Source organism: Egretta garzetta, unplaced genomic scaffold (assembly GCF_000687185.1).
Source record: "Egretta garzetta isolate BGI_Z169 unplaced genomic scaffold, ASM68718v1 scaffold313, whole genome shotgun sequence".
NCBI classification, from domain to species: domain Eukaryota; kingdom Metazoa; phylum Chordata; class Aves; order Pelecaniformes; family Ardeidae; genus Egretta; species Egretta garzetta.
Genome location: NW_009259063.1, coordinates 712,232 through 723,946, shown reverse-complemented (window position 1 = coordinate 723,946; position 11,715 = coordinate 712,232). Strand labels below are relative to the sequence as shown.

At 36.6% G+C, this 11,715-nt stretch overlaps 1 protein-coding gene across 1 annotated transcript in view; it reads left to right on the top strand.

Moving 5' to 3' along the window:
* SLC4A7 (solute carrier family 4 member 7) overlaps positions 1 to 11,715 on the top strand; it is a 60,142-nt gene that overhangs the window by 1,597 nt on the left and 46,830 nt on the right. The window contains exon 2 of the mRNA XM_035890701.1: positions 11,392 to 11,535. Within this exon, the coding sequence (XP_035746594.1) occupies positions 11,392 to 11,535 (144 nt within the window). The remainder of the gene's footprint in view (positions 1 to 11,391; positions 11,536 to 11,715) is intronic.

Here is an 11,715-nt window from a genome sequence, read left to right as displayed (position 1 = left end):
AACACAGTAGCTATGTGAGATACTGGGTGGGAAGGCAGGGGGTTCAGGCTGCATGAGAAAATTGTATTGCTGGCTGTGGAAGATACCCCTGTCTTACCTTGTGGGCAAAGAATAAGTTAAGGTGAAACCAAGACTTCTGTTCCACTAGCAATTGCGTCAACATAATAGCTGTTGAAAGGAGGAGATGAGGAGATCTCGCTGTCCTCACTTTGCTCTTAGCCATGCAGCCTTACCTTTCCTTTGGCTACATCTTGCTCTCTTTGGAGTGACCTGGTGTAAGTGCCTCAACATGAGAGGGGGCTGGCCACACACAGGTCAAGTGATAACTAGTAAGAAGTATCTGACAAGAAAAATGTATTTCAGTAGGAGTATTATCAGGTATCTGAAGCTTCATATAGGCCCACGTTTTTATACAGAAGTAGGAATAATTTTGGGTGATTACGTATATTTTGTAGTATCTTATATATTTGTAAGAAAATTGGTGTGTCCCCCCCCCCTTTTTTTAATGGTGGAATGGGGAAAGGAGGGATGGCATGTATTTTGACTTCTATCAGTGGAAACTGTTCCAAAGTAAGAACAAGAAGTTTCTCCTTTCCCTTTCGAAAAAGAAAGGTATGTAAGTACAGTTGTTTATGACTCATAGTTATCTTCTCTGAGAGTCACCAAAAGAGACTCTTTAGATTAAGGGTGTTTTAGAGGATAAATTTATGTGAACGTACAGCTCTGTTTGTGATCATTATCTATAAGCTATTATGGTTAAAGTAGATAGGTAGGATTTTTAGATTTTGTCTTTAATTCTGGTATTAGAATCTTACAAGGGGAGAAATGGAATTGTTGGCTGCAAGCACTAAAAGACCTCTGCATAGTATTATTTTTCATTACTGACTCGTGAATATTTTCTTGTAGGCTTAGGAAGACCTATAGTGAAGCATTAGGTATTGTAAGTGTTTAAAGACCTGAAACTGTTTCAGTCCAGTCTTCCAACTTGTTTTTCTGGTGACTTGAAAAGGAGTTCTAGGAATTTGGAACCTTTCCAGGAGTGTGTGTTGATTCGTTTTTCAAGGAGAGGCAGCAAGCAGTTAATTCAGTTCAGCTGTGACATGAAGCACCAAACCTTTAAGAGCCAGCATGGACGGGTGATATTTAACTGCTTAAAAGCCTGTACAAACTAACGTTGATTGGTTTGATGCTGTAGAAGGCAAAATTTTGCTGCTAGTACTAAAGCAAAGGTTTTTTGGTGTCATCAGTATTGGATACTTCTATTTTCTGGAAATTTTTTGATGAAATATTAATGGAAAGAGGGCCAGATGCTAAAGGGAAAAATAGATCTTGGAGTTAGGGCTTCCCAAGCTCTCCATTCTATTTATGGTGGCTGGGAAAGTGTGGTACATATCTGGAGTGACAGTGTTTAGGTTATAAAGGTTAGGCACAGGCTACTTGTTTTGTAACTCTCTTCCTGTAAAAGAGAAATGGTTAGAGATGGTAAACTGCAATTGTGGGCAGACTGTGTGTGTACTAAATAAAGGTTCTACTCTTCACCAAAGCTGTAAGGCCTTACTTTGAAATAACAAATGTCAGTTTACAGAAGAGCTAGAAAGGGGAATAACATCTTAAAATAACATTTTTAAGAGCACCTAATGTTCTTAAGTTGATGCCAGACTCTGAGCTGCAGTGAATGAGAGTAATAACAAAGTAAGGCAGGAATTGGAAGTAAGGCAAGAATAGTAATGGCAGAGGTATTTCATGCTATCTTGTAAACGGCATTTTCTGTTAAGAACAGTGTTTAAGGAAAGCTTTCTTAAACCTGAGTTAATATGTTTGGCTTGATATTACCATGACCTGTCTTTTTAAATGTGTAGTTAGTTTTCCACCTTGATTTGAAGATGCATTTACTAGGTACGGTTTAAGGGAAAAAGGATATATTCTGTTATTCTTAGCAGAAGAGTTACAGGCATAGAAAAGATAAGGAGTTTACACATAACAGAAGTCTTGTTCCAGAAACAATCTGAGGCCAAGAGTGTGTGTTTCAGTAGACTGGTTTTCTGTGGCATAAATCCAAGAAGCAGCTTTCAAGAGTTAAGATGATTTAATAGCTACTCTACTCTCACACTATCCTGTGGCAGGTGTAAGTAGTGTTTACATTTTAGGTGACCCTATTATCTCTGATACCTTAATGGTTTAGAGCTTTATTTTTCCTTTAGCAACAACTGTGCTTTTTAGTTAATCTTGGTTGATAAGGACAGGTAATTAAATCGTCCTGCATTTTTTCCCCCTCTAGAAGTGAATATTATATATCTAAGCGGAAAACTTGCTGTACAAGTGTTTTGCAGTTTAATGTGTTATGAGTAGTTAGAAAACATTTCAGTATTACGAAAGGGTACTAAGAGAAATGAGTACGGCAACTTGTAGTAGAATGTACTGCTAAGATTTTTTTTTTTCAGGTGGCAGGTTTACTATTATTCTACCTTTTATATGCATCTAAATTGCAACTGTTCAAAAACCCATTAATAGTTTCTGTAAAATCTTTCAAGAAAACAAGTTGTACAGGAGCAGGTAAACACAAATAATACAACCGGACATTGTAGCTGCTGACACTTAGATTGTGCTCAGTATTTACATTCTGTAATATGCTGTACTAATTTAGACAGGCAGTGCAGAACAGGTTTCTTACGGTTCTCAAACTACAGAATGAATGCTTGAACCTTTAAGAGGCCCCTTAATGGTGTGGGGAAAAAAACCTGCTTAACAGAAAAAAGAATTTTCTCATGAAGTTGCATCTTTTTATGTGGTCAAAAAGTAATAAAAGTAACTGGTTCTGAAAACAAAAGTATTTTACGGTGGTCATTAATGATTCTTGCAGAATACCTTTCACCCATCCTCTCTAGTGATGTATCTGAATTGGAGAGATCTTGCCTGCTCCTTAGTTTGGGTTGAACTGAGAGCAAGCAAAAACATGTCTAGTCACATACAGTACAGCTAGTCAGGTATGAGCCATGCTCTGAGTCATATGCAACATCAACAAAATGGTCACGTGCACCAGTTGTGCTAGTAGCTGGTGCAAGATAAATTCTATTGTTAAATTACTTCCAAATTACTGGAAAGACATACTGTGAGCTCTTGACAAGTGAAGCTTAATAGCAGTTACTTGAGTTAAGAGACTTTTTTCTTTTTACGTGATGAGACTTCTTGATGGTAGCCTGACGTAAGCTGAGTATAAAAACCATAGACTAGTGCACCCTAAAATTCATATTCTTTAGCTAGATAACAACCGTATGAACTTTAAAAAAAATTTTTTTTAGCAGTTTTGATACCACCATTGTCCTCATCCTTGAGGGAGATTACTCATTATTCTACAAACAGATCTTCCTAGCGAGTGTCCTTGAGACACTTTTTAATGTCTTATTTGTGGAATGGTCTCAACACCTAAGGAACCCTTCTGCATACTCCGGTTGATGAATGATTGTTGACAGGATGTTTTACCTTGCTAAAGATGATGTTACCCAACTTTACAATCTGAGTGGTAGTATTCATACTAAGTCAACATTTTTGCATATATTGTAAGTCATTCATTAGAAAAGACATTGTACAGTATATGTATGATGTAAAAATGTGTATGGTATTCTGCTTTAAAATAAGGAAAACATTCTAAGGAAAACATTCTTAGAGAAGGCAGCTGTTGTAATGACTTAGATTTATTTAATTACAATCTAGGTGTTGCTTTATAAGAAGCATAGACTTCAGTAATTTCAGGGACTTCTGCATGGGGACTGGAAAACATGTAGGGAATCATAAAATTCATCTTAGCTATGCTTCTGTTCTTACGTAGCTGATTTAAAGTAGATGATCTTTATATAAATACTGAACCTTAAGTGAAAATAATGTTTGAAGGAGGCGATGCAGCAAAGTATAAGTTTTTCAATATGCAACTACTGTAGAGGTAGAAGGCAGTACTGAATATGCATACCCTTGAATTGTTAAAATTTCTAACAAGTAAGGCTAGATTATCTAATATACACCCTCCAAAACACTCAAACCTGTTCAATCGCATTGACTATCCTCTAGTAATGTTTTTTCAAAGTGAATCAGCATTTAAACTTGAATGAGTTCATGAGAACATCTTCAGCAGTCAGTAACTTTGCTTATACTTAAATCTTTAAAATCCATTTTGGGAAATGTCCATGCTAATTTTAGCATTTCTTCTTAAAACAGAGTTGTTTTTAAAAATGGATGCTATTCAAAACGAATGCCTTTTACATAAATACGTAAAATAAATATTTAATGCAAAATAGACTAAGATGGAAGCAATGCTTTTTAAAAATTTATGACATAAACTGTGTCCTAACATATTTTTTTTTTATTTTCAAACTTGTTTTATCCGAGAGAACATTATAGAATCATTTAGGTTGGAAAAGACCTTTAAGGTCATCAAGTCCAACTGTTAAAACATTATGTAATGTTTCTGTTCTGACTGCATCAGAAATTCTGTAAAAAGGTAACTAACTGCAGGTTTATAATCTGAAACATACATAAAACTGTTATTCAAGTAGTAGGGCCATAAAACTGAAGTTTTACTAAGCAGCACTAATTGAAACTCAAAACTTTCAATGAACTTGATGGCCCTAGATTGCTCAAATTTAAAATTCTTGAGATGAGGCAGAAGAAATAGGAGGCTGTACTTGATTCTGCAGCCTGTTTTCTGATGGCTTTTCATAACGTTAGTCTTACTATTTTTAATCCTTTTAAAACCAGTTGTTCCAAAAATTGGCTAAAACCTGTGACTTGATGGGTGTCGGAAGTCTTTCTGAATGGATCACTCCTCCATTTGCAATTCAGTGAAAGCTAGTGTTTCACAGTAGTTAAAGCTTTTAAAGTGTGAGGTTTTTTTTATTATTACTTTGGAACACTTCCTGTTATATAAAGAAAGTGTGAAAGTTTGAGTAGAAAAACTCATTCTCAGACAGGGTAACCCTTAACATGAGGCAAAATTCCCTCTGTAATATTTTTTATATCTTAAAATATCAGGAAATAGATTCATTTGGGGGCAAGCTGATTCATTTAAAGATTTGTGCAGCAATCTTCAGTCTTAATGGGACTTCTGCTTGAGTTGAATGTTTCTAGGTTTTCTCCCCCCCAACAGAAACAACTCTGAAATTATCTCGGCTGTGTATCCTTTTGCCTGAGGCAGGCTAGATCAAGAACCTTCAGTTCAGATAAAGCGTGGGGCCCAACTATGCTCCGACGTGGATGTGCGGTGCAAGAACAGGTAGTCCCCCCTCCTACAGGTACCAAGCGCTGGCTCCTTTCTCAGGAGAGGGGAGGTGGGTGCTGGCAGTGGGGCCACAAAGTCCCGCGGTGGCCCTGTCGTGCCAGAATCCCTGTGTAGCTCTGTCAGCTAGCACTAAGCTTCTCCTCTTACTGTTACTACCTGTATGTCTAATGTAATAACTGATAGTGCCTTCTTGAATATTGTTGACTGTGTCAAGTAGAAATACTCAGTGCGTTTTTCTCTTATGACTGCCACTATACAACTCATACTTGGGTTTAAGTCAGAAAAAAATCACTTCTGTGTGTAATGAGAAATCTGGCATTTACTGCTTTTGCCAGTCAGCATAATATGATGCCGCCTTTCATTGTCTGGTGAGAAAACCCCCTTACTGAGCTGCTTTACCATATGCTGTGCATGCTAGATTTTTGGATTATGTTTCTCAGTTCTATCTAACCAAGTATTTTAGTATAAAGAACATATTCTCAGCTATACTTAATTACTAGAAGCAACAGGAGATTTCAGAATAGGTTTAACCAGGAGGTTTAACAGATTCTAAAATACACTGTGCTGTGGAGAACCTTTGGGCTCCAGCTATGGCATGTAACTGTCATGTGAAAGAATTTTCTTTACTCTTTTAGACAGATTTGGTTAGAAAACTTATTTCAAATGTTCTGTTCTGAAAGGAAGAGATAATTTTTTGTCAAATAATTCTTTAACAAAGGACAGCAAAGGAATCCTTTGAAATAATAGAGCTTTTTTAATAGTCAATTCATACATGGAAGACCAAGATTATATAAAAATATTTTTTAGTCACTTTTACTACATTAATTTCTTAGAAAATAATTTGACTGTTTCTTGGGAGTGTTTTGTGTGAGAGAAATTCATAAAATAAGCTAAAATACTACCATTTATTTTGACATTTTTAGTTTGTGTCTCACTCAGAACTTTGCTATCAATATTAAATTGTACATTTAATTGCATACTTCAGAAAATGTGGCATTACTTTTAATTAGAAAATGAGAGAATTGGCATAGTAGCAGTATTTTTAGTGAATTACTGACTCGAGTGAATTTTCAGAATTTTCATTATAAATAAACTAACTTTAAACAAAAGGAAGGGTGGTGTAAATGAGGGATTCCACTTGTTCCTTAAGTTTCACCAGAGCAGAGAATATTTGGAGAAGGCCTTTGGGCTCTGAAGTTTTTTTGGGCATGAAAAGACTTTCTTGTTCTCACTCTTCTGCCATCCACCTAAGATTATTTTTCCCATTTGTGTGCTTCTACTTTCGGAGCAGACCTGTGACAAAGAAGGTAGAAGTTGTGCTAATAATTGGCATTGAGCTTATTTTTGTTTCTATAAGTACTTTCTGTGATGTAAATGGAATTAATGTTGAGATGAGAGATTTCAAATGTTTCCTACTAGGTTAATGTGTTTGGGGATGTGAGTTAGAAGACACCGAATAGCACATAGCTCTTTACAGATACTCAAAGCTTGGCTGGTTGTCATCCTGACCAACCTGATCAAAAAGATGGCTTTAGTTTTGAAGTCAGCTATACTTTTGAGCAAGACTGGACCAGATAGCCCACCTCCAGGTGTCCCTTACAACTGTAATTAATACACGATCTCTGCAGTTCAAATTTCGAAGTAACAGGATTTGAGAATTCACATTAACTTTATTTTGTTTGTTTTCCCATGTTAACATGGGGAAGAATGTCCTTCTTTGTATGGAGTTTAAAAGGCATCTAGCTAATAAAAAGGGTTAGAAAAAAAGAAGTTTGGTGTGGAATTGTATGTACAGGGTTGCCACATCAGAGCATTTTTGGATACATGTGTTTGATCTCTCTCAGACTTCAGAAGTTTCCTATTACCATTTTCTTAGGGCTTTGGGGAGAAATCAGGGAACTTAAACAGAACATTTTCTATTCCATCAGTTTTATAGGACTTGATACAAACTGACTTTTGGAGTAAGACCAACCATGTGATGGAGACATGCAGCAAGTTCCTAACATTTAAATTTGTTTCATGCTGATAAGGGCCTTAAGTAGTAAATACTCTTTGTGGATTTGAACAGCTAAGCTTGGATAAAGTCATGTTAGATTAAAATGAACAATTATCTCTTGAGCTTTATATTACTAAATTTAGTATCGGGCAGTCTACTGATTCTACTGATTATTATTTAAAGTAATTCTATAACAAGCTTTGCTTGAGAGTCGTACTATGGTACAGATGTTTGTGTGACTAAAGCTTTGAAGGTCACAGAATTGTACCTTTCAAGCTTTTAAAAACAATATTCAAGTAAAAGGGTTGTGTTCCTTTCAGAAATAACACTGATGCTAGTATTACGAATTCCAGTCTTTTTAGAGTTAACTCTTTCTTCATTGCAATGAAATAATTTGCCTTCCTGGCTTGCTTTTTTTTTTTTTTTTGGCCACGATAAAGGAGGGAACTGTGAGCTGCTTTGCTCAATTCATTGGGAATGAAGGAAAAAAATCCCTGTGGTGGTTTTTTTGTTTGTTTGTTTTTCCTTCTAAACTGCGTTTTGTTTTTCCTTCTAAACTGCGTTTGTAAGTAAATCTTTATCTGTCCATCTGCAAACATTAATTACTCCTATCTGAATAATGAAACTTAAGGGAACCTACTCAGACCTACTGTAGACCTACACAGTACAGCTGTCTTTATTTTTAGAGGGCTTCTCAGTGCTTTGCTTTGTGGAGTTAGAATTAAGGTTAAGCATGTCCAACTTTTATGCAGTTTTGCCCTGCTTTTTGGAGTTGAATATACCTGTAACATGTTTATGGGTAATGATCCTACTATACTCAACAGCGGTGCTTTCGGATTTCCTAGGTAGTAGTGGAGATGTCTTTGTTTATGAATGTCTATGATAAGACATGCTATTTTTCCTGCTATGTCTATTAAGAAGGTACTCTTTGATTTTTTTTTTTTTTTTTTTTTTTTCTTAAGGAACATTCTGGTGCACTCATAAGCTGCTGTTTGCAATAACTAAACACTTCTTGGTTAATCTCCTATATTGCCACCCCCCATACTTGCTCTGGAAAACAAAACTAAAAAACCCCAGAGGCTCTTTTTTGACATCAGGGTTTTTTCTTGAAGTTACTCTGATAGAATTACATTGCATTGTGATGCATTTTACTTAATAATTGCTGAAAGTCATCCTCCTTGTCAGCATTTTACATTAGTCCCAAAATAAAGTTGCGGGAGTAGCCGTCTGATCGCTTTGAATACACAGAAGTGATTTGGGGAAGCTATTCTCGTTTTACATTTGCCTGCAAGACAGTGTCTATATGATGAAATGGCTGTTCACACAGTAGTCACTTCTGGGCAGCGGGGGCTGAAGTGTAGGACAACCTGTTGCTGGCCTGTTCCTCTGTCTTTGTGATACCCTAACCTCTTGGGGCAGTGAGAAGGCACTGCCTTTAAAGTCTCTTTCTGGAGTAGAAAGTAGTACCAAGTGTTGTAGGTTGTGGGCTGGCTGCCTGGATTGAGGACTGAGTTGGCAGTGCCTACTCGATGTGCCTGGAAGCAGCTACGAGGCGCCTGGATGTAGTGGTAGCTGAGAGTTCAGTGCATTTTGGGTAGGAAAGCAATTTGCTATGGTCACAGGTTGTTTAAAAACACCTGTGGCTTGTTGCTTTTTTCAGCTCTGTTTTCCCTAGCTTTTACCCGTCCCTTTCCAACAGATCTGCTCTCCTCCAAACTTCTCTATTGAAAACAATTTTCAGGCAGACTGCGGTTTTGTAATAGGAGATAGACTTCTCGTTTCCTTGTTCCACCTCTCCTCCGTGCAGCAGCATGGTCTTTGACTATGGACATGGTCACGCTATTACAAATCCTAATTGTTGCAATAGCAGGGTGAATTGTTTAAGATGGAGGCTATTGAGAAAATTGTATGGAATTTTTGTTTGTTCTTTAGTACAGAAAGCAATGTGGGGTTTTTGTCTTAATTTAGGGGAACGACAAGAGAACAAAATGTGGAAGTTGTCCTAATTTTTCATGAAGTAAGATCTTGAACAATTTCAGATTCCCAAATTTCCAGATTTTCTAGAAAGTAATCACCTGTAAGGTTTTTTTTCTTGTGCAATAATAAAAATGCATGCTTAAAACAGTCTTACTAAGAATATTAAAACAAGCTGATAATACAAAATGCTCTATTACTAGAAATATGTTTGAGTTTCTCTTAGGAAAAAATTGTTGCCACAAAAACCCAAGCACTTTGACGACAAATAAAATTGTTTAACTATATATATAACTATAGTTTAATACTTGCTAATGGAAGATACAAAATAAAAGAAAAATCTGAACAGGGATGGTAAGAGCATTTGCAGTGAGTGGTGGGTTATTCAGTTGCACCAGGCAGTTTTGAGTGGGATGGGGTAATGCAGCTGGTTTTGAACCTAGTACTTTTGCCTTCCCTATACATAAGATGGTTGTATCACAATGGGTATCAATAACATGACCACTGGCAATGGTGCCACCTAGTCACATTATACATCAAGTGCAGTGATTTATGTTTAGCTGTCACATTGCAATTCCCAGAGAAATTAATGCAATTGTGCATAGTAGTTGTGGAGGGTGGAGGTCAGGCTGGCTGGCAGGGGCTGAGTGGTGTTCTTGGAAGAAGCTCACGAAAGAAAAGTCTGTCTCTATAAATAGGACTGATGAATGCTTCAACAAATTAATCTGTTTTCCACTTACATGGAAACAAATAGCTTTTGAGATGCTTAATTTCAGATTTGGTCATAGTGCCAATCAGCCGACTCTAATTAAAAACTAGTGTTGGAAGACTGTCAAGAATCAGGTCTTGTAATTTGAAAAGGAATCTTGACCAAATTAATTAAATGTTGAACTTTCTCGTGCATTATTACTGATTTTTGCTTAATCTTTTTAATCAGGTAGCACTGTAAAAGTGCTGCTTTATAAAAGTTTTGTGTATCTTTTTGGGCTTAGAGATGCTTTTCTTGGAAAACAAGTTTGACGTACTACTACTTTTTATTTCTCTAGTTCTGTAATCACCAGAACTTTTCAGTACCCTTAATCTAGTGTGCTTGTGTGCTGTACGTACGTGCATCTATGTGTACAGTCACAACTCCTAGGGCTTGCTCTTCTATAAATTTGCTGAATTTGCATCTCTCTAGGAGATGGAAAACCACTTCCTTTTCCTTTTGTTAATGTCAGTCTTCTATAATAACTCTTCTACAGTATGAAACAAAATATTTAGTGTTAACCTCCAGGCTCATAGTTAATGTGTCTCTTCCTGAGATTGTTTGTTTAAAAAGGAATTGAAAAGGTTATTGTATATGCTAACCCCATTACAGGAGACATGGTAGTAATGTGTTCCTAACAGTCTGTTGATAGATTTCTTTTGCCAAGTTGTTGATGCTGGTATTGCCTTAATGTGAAAGGTCAAAGGACAAACGAGATGTTGAAAGTGCATGTTTTAGAGAGAAGTAGGTATTAATTTGAGGATGCACTACCTAAATTAATTAAAAAATTCTAGAATAGGAGAAAAAAAACAACCACCCCAGCCTTCCCTGTAAGTTGTGTTGGCATACATACATTACATAACATAAGCTATGCTTTGGCATACATTTCCAAATATAAGTTCCTTTTATGCCCCTAAACTGATACTAAATTAATGGCATAGTTGAACATCAGGTTCACCTAGATGTGTCACGTGCTACTTGAAGAAATATTGGCACTTCATTCAAGCAGAGAAAACTCCTTGCAGACTGTAAAAGATGGGTAATTTCTTAAGTTCATAAACTGAACTAGGAGATTACATCTTGCCATTGTAGTGACTGTCCTGATATGAATCCTTGCAAATAAGAGGAGTATCATGTAATTTCTCTGCCTTGCCCTGGTGTTTACCAAGTAGCTTCTTTCAGTGTTACAGGTCAAGCTTGTGTTTCTAGATTACTTGTTTCACAACGGATTTTTTAGATTGGGCCATATTCAGTTTATCAGGGAAATGAATATAGCACCAGTTCCTTGACACTGGGGAAGGACAGAAATGAAATGGTAATATTAGTTCACTAAAGGCAGTTTTGCCAAGTGATTTTGGGGTTATTTTTTTGTTTAATTGTTTCCTTTTAAACTTTCTTGAAAAGGCCACAGAGCTGTGTATATTGGAGTTCATGTCCCATTTGGAAAGCAAGGCCGTCGACGGCATAGACATCGTGGGCACAGGCATCACAGAAGAAAAAAAGAAAAAGAGACTGACAGAGAGGATGGCCGAGAATCTCCGTCATATGGTAAGAAATCTGTTGTGTGAGTTCATTGAGTCTCTTGAAAATAAACTTGTAGTAGGTTACCCTGTGCTTAAACATTGTTTTGTGCTGTTTCTTTTATTCTTACTGTAATGTATGTCTTTCTGTGTACAATCAGGCAAGGATTTTGTGGTTGTGTTTTATCTAAATCATAAGCTGTTGGAA